The 20,968-nt window shown below is 39.8% G+C and overlaps 1 protein-coding gene and 1 long non-coding RNA gene across 2 annotated transcripts in view; one reads left to right on the forward strand and one right to left on the reverse strand.

Moving 5' to 3' along the window:
* Positions 1-16,475, reverse strand: part of WDR75 (WD repeat domain 75) — a 33,541-nt gene extending 17,066 nt beyond the window's left edge. The window contains exons 1-8 of the mRNA XM_072813286.1: positions 16,321-16,475; positions 10,845-10,974; positions 8,135-8,200; positions 6,953-7,043; positions 3,639-3,763; positions 2,077-2,147; positions 989-1,108; positions 397-485 (exon numbers count right to left, since the gene is read on the reverse strand). Coding sequence (XP_072669387.1) covers positions 397-485; positions 989-1,108; positions 2,077-2,147; positions 3,639-3,763; positions 6,953-7,043; positions 8,135-8,200; positions 10,845-10,974; positions 16,321-16,406 — 778 coding nt within the window. The 5' untranslated portion in view covers positions 16,407-16,475. The remainder of the gene's footprint in view (positions 1-396; positions 486-988; positions 1,109-2,076; positions 2,148-3,638; positions 3,764-6,952; positions 7,044-8,134; positions 8,201-10,844; positions 10,975-16,320) is intronic.
* Positions 16,476-16,491: 16 nt separating this feature from the next.
* On the forward strand, positions 16,492-19,244 carry LOC140625753 (uncharacterized). The gene is made up of 2 exons (XR_012025079.1): positions 16,492-17,550; positions 19,000-19,244. It is a non-coding gene; the product is annotated as an uncharacterized lncRNA (long non-coding RNA).
* Positions 19,245-20,968: the final 1,724 nt, after the last annotated feature.

The following is a 20,968-nucleotide window of genomic DNA, read 5'->3' on the forward strand; positions in this document are numbered from 1 at the left end:
TAACCACAAATCACTTTATCTGCAAAACTATGCCTATTTCATAGCTGCCAGAATTAAATGAAGTAGTGGATGTAAAGCATAGCATAATCATTTATACCTGATAAACTATAGCAACTCTAATGGACAAGCACTTAGCCACATATTTTTTTAAAAAACTAGTGTAATTTCAAAAGGTTCTTTATGTTAACAACAAGGACTTTATCACATGTGTGCATTTTGATACTCTGAAGGGCTCTGAAATCTATATGTGGTACTGTGCTGAAGAAAGCCCAAACCACAGGGGTGATTTATAAGCATTTACAATTCCTTTGGTTCATGCAATCCTAAACCTTTCAATGCAGTGGATACTGACCCATATATTTCAAAAGTTCATTTCAATTATTAAACTTCACTTACCTGTCACTGAAAAAGCCAAATCCATGACCATATCATGGTGCCAATGTAAACATGTGTATGTGTATTTCTTATCATCATCAAAATTCCTCCTATTGAAGAAAACAAAAATTGTTCATTTGACCAAAGGCATTAAGTTAATAAAAGTAATGGCATGCCAAATATAATGGACATAATATATGCCAAAATAATAAATTATATCAAGCTTGCAAGTCTTAATGTGTAAAAAGTACATTTTCTATTTCTAATCAGTGACTTCTACAAACAATAGACCATTCATGGTATCCTACTAGATATACACTGTTAGTCTTTTCTTTTCACTTAAAGCCTGATAAAGAAGGTGTCCTCAATAAAACAGTTATAGGCAAAATGAAATTTTTTTAACTCCTCCTACTAGCCCAAGGTTAGAAGTTTGAAAATACTAAGTCTATGCAACGAAGAGCACAGTAGTAGTACAAGAAATGGAGGGTGTCAGCAAAACCTCATCTGTATTACCAGTACTATCCTTTTTCCTGAATCCAAAGATAGCTCTGTTCTGTAGCACTGATATAAAATAATATGTAAAGATCACCATGCTCTTCATAAGTTAACTGACCAAAGACGAATTTTGCCATCCTTGTGACCAGTTGCTATGCAATCTTCCTTCGGATGACATGCTACACATGTAAAATTGTTCTTGGCATGTTTCTTATTTCTTGATGATGATAATGTAAACCTAGAAGAAAAAAACTGTCCCTTATTAAAGTCTCTTGGTAAGTGGTGATGTAGTTAAGTAAAAGGGAGTTTGCACCCTTATGAACCAAACTGGAGAGCTCTCAAAATTCACCAAATATAAATGCATAATTTAAAAAAAATCATGACTAAGAATCAATATTTTTTTTGGCAAACACTTACTAATATGCAATATAAACTCCATGTGACTAACATTCTATCATGGTAACTTGTCTACAGAGGCCACTGACATCGAGGTAAAGCCAAGGCAGTCCTTCCAGCAGCTTTTGCCTGAGCCAAGTTTGTCCAAATCTCTTGTCAACTGAAGCCAAATTTTCACATTAGGTATGAACAAGCCTAGTAAATTATATCTGAGACAACTGGCTAATGTGTCCGAAGATAATAGGATCTTTATTATACTGCAAAGAAAAACATGTTAATCTTGACAGGATAAAGGGAAAAGGGGACAGTGTCATTCAAAGAGTCACTGCTCATGCTCAGCACTAATCTCCTCAAATATGTTATTTTATTCATCCTTACAACTCTAATAGGTAGATATTATCCCCATTTTAAATAGATGTTAATGTGAGGTACAGTGAGGTTCAAAGAGACTAAATTTGACTCATTTTAAACCCAGTTATCCCAAAGCCTACATTCATTCCTATAGCCAAAAGAAAATAGCAATAAAGGTCATCTGGGCTAACCTTTTAAACTACATCCAATTCTGACATCATGCACGCACACCAGAACCTAAGTGGACAAGGGGTTTTGGCTCGACAAAGCTCCCTAGGTTTCTATGTGTTAGGATTCCTTCAACCCTATCCATTGTGGGTTAAAAACTCTACCTCTGTATGTAGTGGTTTCACAATCTCTTCCAACATGAAAGTAGGAACAGCTCTGGGTCACAGGTACGAACATGAAATAAATTACAACAAACTCGAGTAAATAAAACTATCAGAAAGGATTTCTTACCTTGATGTTGTTTTCCTTTTGAAAAAATAGACAGACAAGTAAAAGTCCCGTACTGCAGCAACATATTCTCCCTAATATTTCAGAGAGAGGACATTCACAAAAATAGAAGTCTTTAAGAAATGCTCTCATCACAAAAAATGAACATAGTAACATCTTTTTTTCAGATTGAGTATATTAATATAAAATGATATAGATAGCTATGGAAAAGATAATCCTTTTAAAATAATTATAGAAAATTCAAACACAAATTTAGGTCCTATATCTGAAAACTACACCCTCTAGCTTTAAGTATCACGATTCCAATTTTTCCCACTAAGGCATAATTTATATACAAAATAATGCAATGCTTGACATGTATGTCCATGTAATCACAAGATGGAGAACATTTACTTCACATCAGAAATGTTTCCTTGTTGCTTTTCCTAGTCATTCCCAATGTCCTTGCCCCGGCCAGCACAAACGGAGTTCTATCAGTACAGTTTACTTCTCTGTTCCAGAACATCATACAAACACAACAGTGCAATGTACAGCTTTGTGTCTGAACTCTAGCTCATCATCACCTTTTTGAGATTCGTTCATGCTCTTATCGGTATCGTTAGTTTCTACTATTATGAAGCAACATGCCAATAGAGGAGTACGTATCATGAATTGTTTATTCTCTTGTTGATGAACATTTAGGTTACTTCCATTCTGGAGCTACTATGAATACTAGCAGGACATTTTATGGTCATGTTCTCATTTCTTTACATAGGAATGGGAACTACTGGCTCATGGTAAGGACAGATGTCTACCTTTGATCTGTATCTTGCCATGGTCAATACTGTCAGTTTTTAACGTTAAAAGTGTTCTCTCTAAGAAATTAACCCTTTTTAGAACAAAACCAAAATAATGCTGTAAACTTAGACTATACAAACATGCCACCCCAATGTCCTCTAGGGACTTCTGGTGATGCTTGATTTTTAAAATAACCAAGTAATTACTAATAGGGAAAGGCTAAGTCATGGTAGCAACATCATAGTTAGTATTTCTGATGAACATTTAAGTATATACACTCATGCTACAATGTTAAGTGAAAACAAAGGTAAGGTAAAAAGCCTCCAGATCCTAATTCAGTTTGGGAAAAGTTATTTTATACATGTTTAGGAAAAAGTCTAGAAAGATTCCTCAAATATCACTGGTAAGATTTAATTTTTTCACTTTAACTTCCACATTTTCTATAATGGGCACACTGATTATGGACAGAGAGGTCATATTTTCTAAAGACACAGTCTAAAAATGAAAGAATTTGAGTGGCTTTTATATAGGGCAGGCTAAGAAAGAGTACAAATACCAAAATAATGGTATATTTTGAAGAATTAGAGGGTTTACAAGAACAATAGGTGTATACAAAATTAAGGATCCTAAAAAAATCTATACCATAAACACATGCTAATGTAATGGAACAAACTTCTTAGCTAACAAAAATATTATAAAGCAGTATTCAATGACTGTAACAGAACATGCTCAGAGGAAACATTGCTGCAAAGGGATTTTACAAAAGAGAAAACCAAAACAAATTTTACCTCATTTCCAAAGGCAATGCACTTGGGTGACTGGTTTATATAATCCAAAACAAAGGAGATCTCCTTAGCTTCTATTTCCTGACTTGATGATTTTGACAGTTTCACTGAAACCAGCTGAAATACATCTAGCCAAAGGAAGCTATATTAATATAAACGTTCTCTAGAGAAAAATGAACATGTGCACTTATTCATATGAAACTGTTAATTAGTACTCCAAAATGCATTCGATAGCAGGAGAATAATTCTAGGCCATCTTGAACAAAATGCGCCTTCAAGTTGGACCATTCATCTGAATATACAAGTTTTAAGTGGAAGTCTAATTTCACAACTCCTACATATACATGCTCTATAGAGCAAGAGAAAACAATTTATCTTACTGGTGTATTCTCTGTATTCCAAAGTATTACGCTAACCTTTACAATGGAGATGGAATGTGGTGTAGTGGTGAACTGAGAAGCCAAAGGCAATAAACCCATCTGAGAAATGCTATGTGCTTGCCACACAGTCACAAGATCAATGTCCTCATCTATAATACTGACGTGCTGTTCTCTTTACCATCTATTTTAAAAATCTCTCAAGAGAAAATGGCTGTATTTTACTATGCTACTTTCTTATTTTCCCAGATATTATAATGTCTGAATATAAGCTTCTGTAACACATTGATTTATCACTTTCTCATTTCCCAGCCTGATTATTATTTGCTTTCCACTCTGGATTCTTCTAGCTTTCTCAGTCATCTGAAACTTCACATGTCCAAACCCTGAACTCCTGATTTTCCTTTTTAATCTTAGTCTTCCCCCACTGCAGGAGATGATACCACCATTCACCCAGTTGCTTAGACTAAATCCTTGCATTATCGTGTACTTCTCTTTCATATCCCACGTCAAACCATCGGCAAACCCTGTCGGCTGTATCTTCCAAAGATACCTAGACCTCAATCATTTCTCACCACCTAATCAGTGACCTCTTAACTGTACTCTGTACTTCTATCCTCGTTCCCCTTTAGTGTATTCTCAATGAGCCAGCAATTCTAGTACAATTAAGATCATTTCACTCTTCTCAAAACTCTTCAATGGCTTTTTATCTACTTGGAGTAAAAACCAAAGTCCTTTCAATGGCATATAAAGCTATATGTTATATTATTTATTATCCCTTGGATCACTCAAATCCAGCCTCCCTGCTATTCCTTAAACATGCTAGAAATGCCGCAGATTATGATTCTCCGATACCATCGCACAGCTTATCCTCAAAACCTTCCCTGACCACTTATTTAAATATGTAGTTCTCCAATGTTGCCTATTCCCCTTCCCTGCTGTATTATTCTCCAAAGCATCTTTCAACTTACATCTTATGACTGATCTAGTCTGCTTATTGTTGGGATTGTCCGTTTTGTTCTCTGCAGCCAGAATAGTATTCGGCACATGGAATGTTTTCAATTAGATATTAAATAGATAAATTACTTATAGTAAAAGAAAATGATAGCACTAAAGATGATATGTAAATAACAATTTGTTTTTAAACCAGCAAAACATACTTCAATATGATTTGTACAATTCTGTATCAGATACTGGTTTTGGATTGTGGAACAAAGATGAAACAAATGAAGGATATATATTTTAGTTCTAAGAAATGCCAGTTCAAGCCTGATTCACATTTTTATGTAACAGCCAACTAGATTTTCACATGCTGAGTGCTCATGATGTGCCAAGTAGGAAAGAGTAAAACCAATCCCATCATGAACAGAATTTTGATTAGATTACAGCATTTGGTTAAGTCCAAAAGGTGAATGCCAAGGTCTTACTTGGCAGTAGTTTTCTATCCTTGACTCAACTAGGGGACATTTGAGTAAACAGGCCCCAGCTTAGGGAATCAACATTTTAATAAGTTCCTTGGGATGATTCTAAAGTGCAGCAATTGTTGAGAATCACTGATCTCACTGATATGGATAAAAAAGTTTTGCTACAACTATTAGCAACTACCTTTGCAACTAAGGAATCATGGTGTTAGTATACAGACTGGTTACCAACGTGGGTGATGAGCAGAATCATCAGGGGAAATATTAAAATGTAGATTCCTAGACTAAATCTCAAAACTAGTGAATCAACTGTCAGTCAGGGAGATTAGGAATCTGAATTTTATTACGTATGTGGAGAGACATTAGGAATCCACACTCATATATAAAACAGAATTTAAATACTGAAAAGTGTTATCTAAAATAGTCAACCAGGAAGGAGACTTAATTTTTTTAAGAAATGTTGCCATTTCCAGAACACTTTTAAAACCATCCTTTAGAGGTGGTTTCTGGGCTACATAAGAAAACTAAACTACTTGTTTTTATTCTTTCATGTAACATTTTTGACAGATAAAATATTACTCATAAACAGACTTCACCAATTTTCAGCTAAAAGGCAGATTTAGCTTTCACCATTTTGACTATTCTCAGATAACTGAAAGTCCACAATATAAAACAATCGATAAATTTGTTACAGCTAAAACCAAACACACACAGCACAAAATAAGCCAAAAACAAAACAAAACAAAAAAACAAAAACACCCTCCCCAAACCAAGCCCAAAATAACAAAAATATACCATGGAAAGGATTCATTTAGCTAATGAGCCATGAGCCAGTCAGCAGACTGCTTTAAGACCATCTTAAAGCTCCTTTCATCTTTGAATTCTGAATACAACTATATTTTATAGAGAACACCAGAGGATACAGTGGTCTTCTTGAATTCTGGTATTAGAAAAATTCTTTGGTTTTATCGCTCATGTCAATGTTCTGATGTATCAAATTCTCTGCTAAAGGACAGCTGTTTATAATCACTGAAGATATTCCAGGAATTCATAAAATGCTCTGAAACATGGTAATTCCAATGAATAATGTTCCAATGATAATGAAAATGCAATTAATAATTTAATCACACAACTAGGTCTTAATATCAAACTGTTTACTATACCATTTCTGGCAGATTCAGGATCAACAAAAAGCGTGTTCGGTAATGGATAAAATGACAGTGATGCTTAAGAATGACAGATTAAGGTCAGTAGAAAGAAAAATGCTAGCCCCCTACAAAACAGCTTTCAAGTCTGAACTATGCAATCTACTATTACAACTATATATTAATCATTCCCCCATTGTGTATTTCAGAACTAGTGGGAAGCTTCCCCAAAATGAATGCAATAATAATAGAAACAAATTAAATGCCAGCTCCAAAAACTTAACTTCAGATTAAACCAAAATGTTAAATTCTGAGAAACTATGAAAAGAGTAACCTAATGCTATATAAAACAAAGTAAGTTAATTATACTATACCTGGTTTTTCTTTGTTTATTATAACGAAGACAGAGTCCTCAGCACAGGCTAGAGTAAAGAGGGCATGAAGTTTATGCCCTACTATGAAAGTCTGAAAGACAGAGTAAGATAAAGATTAGAAGTACCATATTGTTTATATCTATCTCAAAACCCCAACATAAGGGGGATCCCTGGGTGGCTCAGTGGTTTAGCGCCTGCCTTTGGCCCAGGGCGCGATCCTGGAGTCCCGGGATCAAGTCCCTCATCGGGCTCCCGGCATGGAGCCTGCTTCTCCCTCTGCCTGTCTCTGCCTCTCTCTCCCTCTCTATCATGAATGAATAAATAAAATCTTTAAAATAAAAAAATAAATAAACAAGAGATGCATGAAGATTAAAAAAAACAAAACAAAACAAAAACACACAACGTAAGTTCCATAAGGGAAATCTTATCCATTTTGCTTACTGCTATGTCCCACCATCAGAAGAATACCTGGCATACAAAAGGCACTCAATATGTATTCGTTGAATAAAATTTCAAATTAATAATATAGATCCACTTGTTTCTTTTCAATGGTTATACAGTATCTATTGAATATGAAATGTTAACGGTTATACTCAATATTTTTCTACCACAAACAATGCTGTAGATATTACAATATTGACAATACAATGTGTGTATTGACACACACATTATTTCTACAAGAGATTCCAAAAAGTGAGATCGCTGGAGCAAAAGTTATTTTTCCATTTTCTTTTGTATTCTGATACAAAAGTATCTGTTTCTCTATACTTTACCTCTCACTAGATGGTTTTTGCAGTCTGCAATTTGGCCAAACTGATAGGGAAAAATGCTGTTACTTCTTTATTAATGAGGTTAAACACCTTTTTATGTTATTTTTTTCTGGGAATTACATATTCCTACCTTATGCCAATTTCTTCCTACTGGGTTATTAGTATTTTCTTATTGTTTTTGGGAATTTTCTGTATATTAGGGATACTAACTCTTGTAAATATTTTCTTCCAATTTTATTGCTTATCTTTTTGTTGTAAGTTTAAAATTTCAAACAATTTCTTTTCTTTTATGGTGTGTGACTTTCATAACTTATTTAGAAAGACTATCTAAAGATTAGGCCTTATAGAAGAAAACAGTGTGTCATTAAATGATGTTGCCATCCCTTTTCAAATGGAAGATCAATCCACATACCTTTATTAAAATGCCATCTATATAGTCCCACAGTTTAATGGTGCCATCAAAGGAACAAGAATACAACTAAAAGGGTAAAGATAGTACAAAAGTTATTACAAAATAAAACTCCATTAAGATAGCAATGAATAACTGATACAGATGGTATTTTCTGTTCATTAAATTATCAGCCTTAAAGAGGCAGAGTCATCTACTCATTGTTTTTGCAAAATAGAAAATCTAATCACAGCTCTTTGAAGAAACTTCAAGTTTTAATTAAAATGAGGGAGGACAAAAGTCCACTTTCTATGTTCAAGAGGGAGATGGTAAGTTATTGAGCTATAAAAAGCACTTAAGAGGTTGGTAATATTTCTCCCAGAGCCCATCCTCTATTATTAGCAGAACTCCTTTCATCTTAGATGGGTATTAAAGGAGTGCTTCTCAATTGATCTGAGAATGTCCTATTTAAAAAAAAAAATGTCCAACACATTAATGAACAATATTTTTGTAAAACACAATATAGAAGTTATACACTTGGATGCTATAGCAATGTTGAAGTCCTCTAAAGTTTTGGGTCAATTTCTACAGTTTTCTAGTTGCAAACTGGTAACCAACCATTTGTGGTACTGGTTTGTGCCTCACACTTTGGTAGCACCAGGAGGCCTTAGTAACACGCATTTTTATTTTTATTTTTATTTTTATTTTTAATTTTAATTTTTTATTTTATTTTATTTTTTATTTTTGTCCCAGTGGACTTGAGTTTACTAAGGTCACAACAGATTACTAGTTGCTGTTCCTGTGAGAAATACTTTGGTTATAACATTAGTAAAGAATTTCAAGTTTTCTGAAAGTGGTAATTTTAAGATTTCTGCCAATGAGGACATGGAATCAGAGAACAGAAAATGATATTATTGATTCAAGTAAAAGAATCATAGTAAGCAGAAAATACACATCACAATTACTACGTATAAAGGAAAAATCATGAACATGAATCAGTAAATATAATGAGGCAAACCTAGACTGTCAAAACACAAATCCCGGGACTCCAAAGTCCAGAGAATCTGTATTCCCTATCACCTCCACCAAACCGGCAATAAAATTGTTCCCTAATTTTATTAACTTTCAAGAAACATGAAATAGATCTTTTATGCAATGTATGTTTTTTGGTTTGTTTTGCTACAAAATTTAGTAATACAGACTTCACAAATTCCAATTTTAACAAAAGGATATTTCTGCTTTAAAAACACTCAAATGCTACAGATAACAATAAGCTATTTTGTCAAATCCCCAGAGGACAGCAAGGAAAAAAATATGTGCTTGCACCCTGCAGAAAAGCTACTTAACTTTGATTTTCACAGTAGCTCATTTAATTTGGAAAGAAAAGATCCCTATCACTTTATGCCCTCCTTCCTTTACTGTTTACTTTGCCATTTACTGCTCCTATGAGTAACAGTAAATGGCAATGCAAATCTATTCTTGCATCAAGCAATAACTTCTAAGCTGGCTGTGACTAATCCAGAAAAACAGAACCCGATCAAAAACAAGAGCAAGAGTAAACTGTTTCTGAGATCTCTTTAGCGACTGCTGAAGTGTAAGAACAGAATTAAAGTGACATTTCATTATTTTGAATTCTGAGAAGCAAGAGCTGCTTTATGGGGTGACCGAGAGGTCTGGATTAAACTGGACCCCAAAGTCTGTCCTGAAATTAACTGGTCCATTCATTGAGTTAAGAAGCCCTTCTTGACCGGCACTGGTCTGAAGATGGCCTAACATCTGCATTGGCATTAACGAGCCTCATCTGTAAAGCAACAAGTCTACAACATCAATCTCTCTCTCTCTTTTTTTTTTACATCAATCTCTTTTAGTCAACGTTTTCAAACACATGTTCCAGAAAGCAAAGGGCTCAAGGGCATATAAGCTTGAGAAACAACAAACCATATACAGTCTTTTCAGATATTCACAAGGCTTATAAAAAGGACATGAGAAGATTTACAACCCAAGAATTCATCTGTATCTAGCCCTGAATTTCAGGAACTCATATAGCCAGGAATGTCTTCTTTCATGCAACATCCAATTAGCATCCTTGGGAAAAAAACGGTTCACAGAACACAGTATGCGGGACAATGTAGTTCTAGGCTGTGACCCTATTTTAGTAACTAAAAATGGGTAAAAATACCCTGAATCAGAAAATCAATATACAGGTTTCCCGTGCTAAGTGGAAGTATTACTATAAAACCCTTTGTAGTGGAAATAGTGTAGAACAAAGAAGCAATTACCATTCATTTGTATGGAAAAATCTTGAGTGTTCCCAGATCCTGAAAATAACCTCTCTTAGGCTTTTCTGGTACCTCAGGACTCATCTTGCTAATGGAATATATGAAACACACACCGAGATAAAGTACAGATGCTCACAGACACAGTTTAAACTATGGTGGCTTGGTGCTAAGATGCTGAGTGCGGCTCCTGGGGAAGGAGACTGGTAGCGTCACTCTAGCTGGAAGGGGTGCATGCTGCCTCTATAACACCTTGTTGCAAAACAAATATTGAATGTTATTTTTGCTTTTTCCTTTCATTGTAAAAACCAAGTGGCATAATGCAAACTTCTGAAAAGGAAGGGATACCTGCATTTTTTTAAGTCTAACCTGGAAAGTTTCCCGGCCCAAATCAATTTACAATCTTCCGGCAACAACAAAGCCAATATTAAAATATTCAATTATAAATCGTTTGACACCTGTAGATGATTGTTGGGGTTGAGTTGGATTCCAGTCACCAGATTTCTGTGCCCTTGCAATACATGTACACATTCTTCTGTAGCTGTGCTATGAACTTTAACAAAGTCTCCAGAGACATAGAAAATATACCTGGAAATAAGAAAAAAAAAGATTTTTTCATGGACTGTAAAAAGAGATTAAGCTATCTACAGAATATCATGAAAGTTATTTTCTTCTTGCAATAGAGGTTTCTTTCAAAGCATCAGTTTCAAAAATTATATATTAAAAATCGTGTGCTACGTATTCACTTACTATATACACCATTACTCTGACAGCATCTTTCCATATCCCCCACTCTCCACGGTTCACCAGGGACACCACCCCGCTATAGAAGGTACAGACCCGGGATCCCTGGGTGGCGCAGCGGTTTGGCGCCTGCCTTTGGCCCAGGGCGCGATCCTGGAGACCCGGGATCGATTCCCACGTCGGGCTCCCGGTGCATGGAGCTTGCTTCTCCCTCTGCCTGTGTCTCTGCCTCTCTGTCTCTCTCTCTCTCTCTGTGACTATCATAAAATCAACAAAAATTAAAAAAAAAAAAAAAAAGAAGGTACAGACCCAGAATTCCTAGGCTAGACCTCTCTGTGTTCCCAAAGCGCCCTGTACATGACTTGATCCTAGTACTTTTTATGTTGTGTTGAAATTACTTGTTTACATAAATATCTACCTTCCTTATCTGCCCATAAGCTCTGATAGGGCAAAGGCCTTAATTTATCTTTGATTCCCAATGTCCAATCTAGTTTGTTGAACAGAATCCATCGGGTCCTCAAAGATTTGGTAAACTGAATGGATAAAATGAGCCAACAAAAAAATTATTACAGAATAAGAATAAATCTTCTGATGCTGACTAGGGTCACTATTATCCTATTTTATCAGTTCCAAGACACTTGCTTTTTCACCTCTCTGAAATCAAGATGCATTCCGTAAGTGCTGTAGCCAGGAGACAGTCATAAAATGGTTGTTTAACTAATAGGTTAAGGAAGTTCAAGCAACAAAACATCTGAGGTATATGATCACCGCTCTAGCCGGAGCCTCTTCATTCCCATGAGTACCTTAATTCAGAGTTTTAACATCTCCAGGCTAGACCACTCTTAAGGGCTTCCTACAGTTTCCAGGTGTGGCCCTTCAATTCACCTTTCCCACTCAAACCAGATTAATTTTGCAAATTTGACCACATTACTTCCTTAAAGGTAAAATTAAATTACAATTTGTCAGTGTTTTCCTACTTGTCTCTAGGATGTGATCTAAACTCCTAAGGCCTTTGGTGATTTGACCTGGTGTACTTGGAACCACTTTTTCACTTGAAAAGCGTGCTCTAGTAAAGTGGTTCACAACTCCAATATCCTTGCACTCCCCACAGACACACTCCATTAATACTAACAGGTCCCCTGAGATGGTGGTGGGGGAGAGGGTACCATGTGCCAAGAAAACTCCAAACTGATAGGCTTCCCCAGAGGAAAGGAATGTCCTCTCTCTCTTTGCTCCCTGGCAGAGAATGGCTTTAAATTTGAATGCAAGCTCCCAAAGGAAAATGCTCTCTCCAGGCTTTGGTATATTTTGTGGTCTACCCAGAACACTTTATAATTAATTCCTTAAGACAAATTCAGCTCAGGTGAAGCCTCACATTTTCTCACTCCACATCAGCACCACTCTGAATGCTTCTACAAGATGGCAGGCTTAGCTCTATCACAGCACTTACCACATGACATCCTTGGAAGACTTCCCCTACCAGACTGTGAGCTCTTTCAGGGGAGGAAGGGTGCCTGTACTTATTATAAATCCAGTAACAAAAGTATCGTATGGTAGGGAACGACGCATTTTTTAACTAGTCAAACACAAATAGGTTCAAACGCCAGCTTTACCACAAATGGGCTGAATAATATTGGGAGAATTAACTTCTCTAAAATGTCACTGTTCTCCACTCTAAGATTTCTCACAGGGTGACTATGAGGATAAAATGAAACAACACATGCAAATGCACCCTTAATACACACAGTATACACTCAGTAAATATTTCCATACAATTGGGATAATAATACCTAACCTTGTAGACAGAAATGCATGTAAGCACCTACCACAATGCTTGTCACATAGGACTCAACTCATCTTTGTTGATGAAGTGGAGAAGCAAGAAGTTAGGGATGCTTTAAAGCAGGAATCAGGACTTAAATGAGGCTCTGAAGGATGCATAATTTAAGAGCTGGGAAGGAAAAATAGCAACATAAGCAAAAGCTGGGATACAACTAACAAGAAATTGGAAATGTACCTTTCTAACAAGCAAAGTGTGTACAGTGGGTTATGTCAGGAAACACACTGGATGAGCAGACTCAAGCTAGATCACGGAAGGCCTTGTAAGCCAAACAAAAGAGCAGTATTTAAGGACGGCAACAAAAGATTATTACAGGGTTCTGAGCAAGACTAAGGGTGAGAATAATAATATTATGACAGTAACACAAGGAAAATTATTACAGCAGCAGTACACAGAATGGCCTGCAAAAGAAAAATATCTAGAGAAGGACATTAGCTTTGTGAGAATTCAGGAATGCAAATGGCAAAAATGACTTCTTTTAAAATCTTTTATGCCCTAGCAACCTAATGCAGAGCATCCTGTAAATGTGGGAAGTAACAGGATGTAATACAGACAGTGCTGGACCTGGAGTCCGTGATACCAGACACAGGAATGTCACCTACTGTCATGGACACCCAGCGCTCGGCTTGCCTCTCAGAACACCCCCTGCACACGTCTTTGTGTCCTAATTCCAAGAGCACCCAGTGACCAGGAGAATGTCTTGCATATGCCACAATTCTATGGTTTTATTTACTGTTTCAGATTTCTTGATAAGCTCCCTGAAGCAAAATACAAAATTACCTTATTCTTTCTGTATTAACTAACCAACGCTTGTTGATAATCCTCAACTCCTTGATAAGTTCACTAAAACCCTATTAATTTGCTAGAGAACTGATTTTAATTGCTACATTCTACATAGATAACAAAAACCGAACAACAACAAAAACATAGCTAAATCTTCACCAAATTCCCCAAACTTCAGTACTGAATTTCTACCTAATCCTTGCTTGTCCAACTGGTCATTTCCCTAACCCTTAAACTCAACAGCCCCCCAGATGAACTCATCATCTTCTCAATAATCCTAATTGCTACATCACTCCAAAATGGTCTTTTCATCTTCAATATTTTTTTAAAAGATTTTATTCATGAGACAGAGAGGCAGAGACACAGGCAGAGGGAGAAGCAGGCTCCCTGCAGGGAGCTCGATGCGGGACTCGATCCCAGGACACTGGGGTCACACTCTGAACTGAAGGCAGATGCTCAACCGCTGAGCCACCCAGGTGTCAGGCATCCCTTTCATCTTTAATATTATCTTAGCTCAGGCCAAAGTAATGTCTTGCTTGGATGCCTGCATTAGCCTTTTAAGCCCTGGTGTATACTGTTCCAGACTCTTCTCCCCTAGACTTATGCTGTACTGACCGTACACACGTGATACTCCTTATCCCTCACATCACCCCAGCAATTTAAAGCTGCACACTTTGCCTGGATATCCTCCCCCAATATCACTGGTGGGGCAAACTCCTGTTACTCTTCCAAGATCCTATAGTGAAGGGAAACCTCAACATCACTCTCCCTTCCACGCCAACACTGTACCTCTAGTATGCTAAGCCAACCCACCTCTGATCTTGCTGCTCTCCACCACTTATTACACAGTTTTATAAATGGGTTTCGGATTAATTTTTCTTGAAGAAACACAATCATGTACCTCCCATCGTTCTCCACCTATTGAATAAAAATATACACTCTTTGGACCAAACGATCAAGAGCCGGCTTCATGTTCCTCTTCCGTCACGAGCTCTCTTCATCCACCATTCGTACTAGCTAACTGGACCATAGTCTGTCCAGTATCCTCAGGCTTCTACTCCTTTTGCCCGTGCCCGCTATCTGCAACGCCCCCTGTCCATATCCCCTAGTCAGGATACCACTCACCTGCTAAGGCCTAGCCTAAATATCACTTCCTTGGGAACCGCCCACCCTCAGTCTGAAGTGCTCTCTCCTACTTAGGAACTTCCAAAGTACCACACTATGAAACACGTTTCAAATTATTTTCTTTTCATCATCAAGACTGTAAGGTCTTGAAGGTAGGATCTATATTAAAGTTATCTTAATTTCTGTCGTATCAACTTGTCATAAATAATACATAGTTGACAAATACTTGAAAACAAATTGTAAGACTTAGCAAAGAAAATACTGCGTGTCGTTACAGTAAAATGGAGAGACAGTACACGGGGGAAAAAGAGAGTGGATACCTAGATCTAGGCCCAGAGTGGCGGCACTTTGGCACCCTTTAAGTCTCCATTTCTTCCTGATGTAGAAGATAAATATCAACAAAACCCTCTTTCATGGAAGGATCAAGGATTTACTCTTAGGGCAGTTTATGAACGCTCCTGAAAGCTCCTTCAGTCTCGCCTGCGTTCAACAAGTATCATACGGCCACAAGCAAGATTTTGTGAGGGATATGAACTTTCCTAAGCTATTATCTTGACTCTTCCAAGACAGAAGGTGTTTTTACTAAGGGTCACCGGCCTTAAATTTGAAACCTCTTCCTACAAGGTATCACTTCTACATGATGCTGACAAGGGAGCAACAAGGAAGATGACAACTGACGAACACTAAGCCATTAACTGCCAGGCTGTTTACTTGCTTTCTACGCCTGACAGCATTTAAGCAATCTCAACAACCCTAGGAGATGGATTACAAAATATTCCTGTTTTACGGGAAAAGCAACTGAAGAGAAGATTAAGAACTTGCAAAGATCACACGACGGAAGAACCAGGTTTTAAACCTAGCGAGCATCTTAGTTTCCAATCACACCGAACTCCTGAGAAAAGGGACCAGGGTTTACATATGTTGTTATCCCGCACAGAAACGAACACCCCGATTCATCACGCAAAGCTGCCAAAGGTTGCCAAAATACTTTCCCCGAGGTGCCGCGGGGACCCTGCGCCCACCCCTCCCGAGGTCCTACCAGGACCCCGCGCCCTCCCCCCCGCCCCGAGGTGCTGCGGGGACCCTGGAGCATCTCCTCCCCAGGTGCCGCGGGGACCCTGCGCCCGCCCCTCCCGAGGTCCTGCCGGGACCCCGCGCCCACCCCTCCCCAGGTGCCGTGGGGCCGTGCGCACACCCGCCCCCCCGCCGCGCCGACTCGGGGGCGCGGGGTCCCCCGGGCCTGCACCCACCCGCGGGCGAGCGGCCCCGGGCAGAGGCGCGCCCAGCGTCGGGGTCACAGCGCGGAGCTTCCACTCCGCCGCAGCCTCAGGCCCCGGCGCCCGCGCGCCCCCCGAGCCCGGGACCGCGGGTCCGCGAGCCCGACGCGCCTGACCTCTGCCCCCTCCCGCCTCCACCCGGCGGCCGAGGCCGCGGCCCCGTACTTGGAATCCGCGGAGAACTCGGCTCTCCGGAGGTTGAGCTCGCTGCCGCCACAGCGGACCACGCGGACGGTCCCCTCCTCCGCCATCTTCGCGCAGGCGCAGAAGCCGCGGGGGCGGCCCGCCGGGAACTTCCGCCGGGGGCGGGGCCGGGCTGGGGGCGGAGTCGGGGCGGCTCCTCGAGGCCGCAGCGTCCGTGGCGCGAGCTCCGCTGGGCGGCCGTCTCCGTGTGGGCGGCGTGAGAGACGTGCGGGCCAAGCGGTGACTTAGAGACCCGAGTTCACGCCAGGCGCTCCCGAGCTCTAACCACCGCGGCTGAGCCTCTCTCCGGCCCACAGTCTGCTGGTCGCCTCCCTCCGCCACAAGGGAGACCCCCCTCCCCGCGTGTCCCGTGACCTCCCGTCGACCCTCCTTGGCGTCTCCCGTGACCTCCCGTGACCTCCCGTCGACGCCCCCCCCGCGTGTCCCGTGACCTCTCGTGACCTCCCGTCGCCCCCCCCGCGTCTCCCGTGACCTCCCGTGACCTCCCGTGGGGGCCGCCTGATAGATGAAATGTGTGCAGGATGATGTGGGACGTGACTCCAGAACTGGGACCTTGAGCACTGAGGTCACCATGTGCCGTGAAGGAAAGACTGGAAACAGACTTTGGGGGGTGCCCCTGGGTATGACCGTCCTACGAGCCATCTCAACGCTGAGGCTGAGTGGGCTTCCGCTCCTGCTGCAGCCTAGCGGATTCTCTGCCGGAGATAGAGACCCGAGAGCCATCTGCGTGCGGGTGACACGGAGGCGCCGCGGGGCAGGCTGAGGTCACCGATGGGGGGAGTGTACCTAGAACGTGGAGCGGGTCCAAGGACTGAGTCTGAGGCATCGGGAAGGTGAAGAAAAAACCCGCAAATGATTGGGCAGCTTAAGAAGGAAAACAGGAGGATATATGCCATCAAAAAAAGTCAAAGGAAGAAGGAGGTAGAATCGATCCTTCTGTCATGTGTGACTGATTAAATAACTGGAAGACAACTGACTGCTGTCCTGAGCAGAATGGAAATCACTGGGGGCTTTGATAGCAGTTTTGATGCAGTGATGGGATAGAAAATGGGATTTGAGTGGGTTCGGGAGAGGATAGAGGAGTACAATTAGAGACAGTAGGACTCCTTCAGAGTTTTGGTGAACGGAGAAAGGAAGAAACATGATAGCTGGAAGGGAGATGGAGGGCGTTCATGAAGACAGGAAACAGAGGTAAGATTATTTTATTTTTTACAGATTGGAGATGTATTGGGAAGTTTCATTATAAAAGAAAACTTTTGTTGCTGTACTGATCTTTTTTTTCTCAGATTATCAAAATGGCATCTCAAAATTTAAAGACTACAATTGAACTCTCAGATCTCAGGTTGAGAGAGTGGGCAATAGGGAATAACTTCATAAAGCTAAAAATTGCACATTTTAATGACAGCTATGCAATAAAGCTCTTAAGTAAAGCTATGCAATAAAACGAACTTAAACAAAACATTATAGTTTTAAGTACCTGGCATTGCAAAATACTTTATGCCAGCCATATTCCCAAAGGATCTTCTATTTATATCAACCACTTACTAAATTCTCTTTATTATATGTAAACAAGTAGTTAATCTTAGCTATACAGAAGAAGTACCTGGGTTACTTTAGAAAATAATGAAACCTGATCCAACCCCCAGAGATTCTGATGTATTTGGTCTGCAATTGTCACCTAGGCACCAGAGTTATTTTTTTAAATTGTGGTGACCTTTACATACATAAAGTTGTTGGTAGTGACATTTAATATATTCACAATGTACAACTATCACTCTCTGTATCTATCATGAATATTTTTGTCAGCGCAAAAGGAAAGCCTTTACCATTAAGCACTCACTACTTATCCTCTCTCAATTGCTAGTGTTTAGAAATAAAAACTGATTTTTGTGTATTGGTATTACATCCTACAACTTCGCTGAATTCGTTTATAGATCTAATAGTTCTTTATTGTGTATACCTTAGGATTTTTTAATTTATCAGATCATGTTATCTATGAATATTTACTACTTCTTTTCCAGTTTGTGTATTTTTTGTTTCCTTCTCTTGCCTAATTGGTCTGACTAGAACTACCAATACAAGGTTGAATAGCAATGGTGAAAGTGGACATTCTTGTTTTATTCCCGATCTTAGGGGGATCAGTCCTTCACTATTATGATGTTAGCTGTGGTTTTTCATGAATTCCTTTTATCTTATTGAGGAAATTCCCTTCTATAATTAGTTTGGTGAGTGTTTTAATCATGAAAGATGTTGGATTTTGTCAAATGAATTTGCTGTGTCAGTTGAGATGATTGTGTGGGGGTTTTGCTTAATTATATTAATGTGGTGTATTACAACATTGATTTTCATATTTTGAAACACTCCTGCATTTCTGGGATAAACCACTTGGTTATAGTGTATAATCCTTTTAGTATGCTTTAAAATTTGGTTTGTTACTATTTTTTGAGGATTTTAATTTCTACATTAATAAGGAATATTGACCGATAGTTTCCTTTTCTGTGGTGTTTTTGGCTCCTGGCATTAGACTAATGCTCGCCAAATAGAACAAGTTAGGAATTGTTTCCTCATCTATTTTTTTCTAGGTGATTGTGAAAGATTGGTGTTAATTTTTTTTTTTAAATTTTTATTTATTTATGATAGTCACAGAGAGAGAGAGAGAGAGAGGCAGAGACATAGGCAGAGGGAGAAGCAGGCTCCATGCACCGGGAGCCCGACGTGGGATTCGATCCCGGGTCTCCAGGATCGCGCCCTGGGCCAAAGGCAGGCGCCAAACCGCTGCGCCACCCAGGGATCCCCGATTGGTGTTAATTTTTAAGAATATTTGGTAAAATTCACCAATAAAGCTACTTGCTCCTAGACTTTGCTGGGAGGCTTGTGATTGCTGATTCAGTCTCTACTTGTTATAGGTCTGTTGAAATAATTCTGTTTCTTCTTATGTTAGTTTTGGTAATTCATAAGTTTCAGAAATTTTCTCATTTCATCTAGGTTTCCTAATTTGTTTGCTTATAATTAATTGTTCATATTTATTCTATTATAATCTTTTTTATTTATGTAAGATTGGTAGTAATGTCCCCACTTTTATTTCTGTTCTTAGTTATTTGCATCATCTCTCTTTTTTTCTTAGTGTATCTAAATGTTGTCAATGGAACATTTTGTTAATCTTTTCAATTTGGTTTCATCGATTTTCTTAATTATTTATTATTTTCTATTTTTATTTATCTGCACCCTTTTTTTTTTCATTTTTTATGTATATTTTTACCGGAGTTCAATTTGCCAGCATATAACACCCAGTGCTCATCCCGGCCAGTGCCCCACTCAGTGCCTGTTTCCCAGTCACCCTTTCCCACCTGCCTCCCCTTCCACTACCCTTTGTTCGTTTCCCAGAGTTAGGTGTCTCTCCTGATTTGTCTTCCTCTAATTTTTCCCTACTCAGTTCCCCTCCTCTTCCCTATAATCCTTTTCACTATTATATTCCCTGTATGAGTGACACCATGTGATGATTGTTCTTCTCTGATTGACTTATTTCACTCAGCATAATACCCTCCAGTTCCATCCACGTCGAAGCAAATGGTGGGTATTTGTCATTTCTAATGGATGAGGAATATTCCACTGTACACATAGACCACAGCTTCTCTATCCATCATCTTTCGATGGACACCGAGGCTCCTTCCGCAGTGTGGCTATTGTGGACATTGCTGCTATAAATAGGGAGCGGGGCCCACACACATGAAAAGTTGGCCATTTCCTTTACCAGGAGTCATTTGACTGACGATTGATTTAAAGTGCTATTCAATGGCGAAGGTCGTTCTAGGATTGGGATGCAGTGAGAACGTTCTAGGATTCGGAGGTAGCTAAAGCTCCCCCGTCATGGACTCAATGTCCCAGTTGGATGCAGAGATAGGCGAGCCAGCAAAGAGATAAGAAACATGGCACTGGGGTGCCTGGCTGGCCTGGTCGGGGGATCTTGATCTCAGGATTGTGAGTTTGAACTCCATGTTAGGTGTAGAGAGGACATAAAAATAAAATATTTAACAAATAATAAATGGATGAACTAATAAAGCATGACATCGAAGGTAAGTGCTTGCTTCAGGAAAAACCTCAAAGCGGACTATGTCTAACCTGCGACCTGTTCTTGAACGCCCCCGCTGCACTCCTTGGTCCAGATGACGTCCTCCACGAGGGACGATGACGTCCTCCACGAGGGACGATTCCGCCCGAGTGGGAGTGGGCTTCCTTCCCTGTAAGGCCTGTGGTTCCCCTCGTTCTGCAGGGAGAGAAGAGCTGCGAAGGCACGAGTTCGGTGGATCAGCACAAACCTCGGCAATGATCCTTCCCGATCCCGGGAGCCAGAGCTCAGCCTCCTTTTAGGACCTGACATTGTAACGAAGCCCGTGTGGTCAGTGGCTCGGATGCAGGGTGGAGGCTGAAGGAGAATGAGGAAGAACAGAATAGAGGGAAAACCAGAAGTTGAAAGAGAGGACAGATGTCAGCATCCGGAGCCTTCGCAGGGCCCCGGCGTCTTTTCCTAGGAGGGGCCCCACTCTGTAGGATGCTTCCCGCCGCCCCGCGCTCCTCGTCAGCACCCACAGGCACATCCCCGGGCCTCCAG

Source organism: Canis lupus, chromosome 36 (assembly GCF_048164855.1).
Source record: "Canis lupus baileyi chromosome 36, mCanLup2.hap1, whole genome shotgun sequence".
In the NCBI taxonomy this organism is placed as follows: domain Eukaryota; kingdom Metazoa; phylum Chordata; class Mammalia; order Carnivora; family Canidae; genus Canis; species Canis lupus.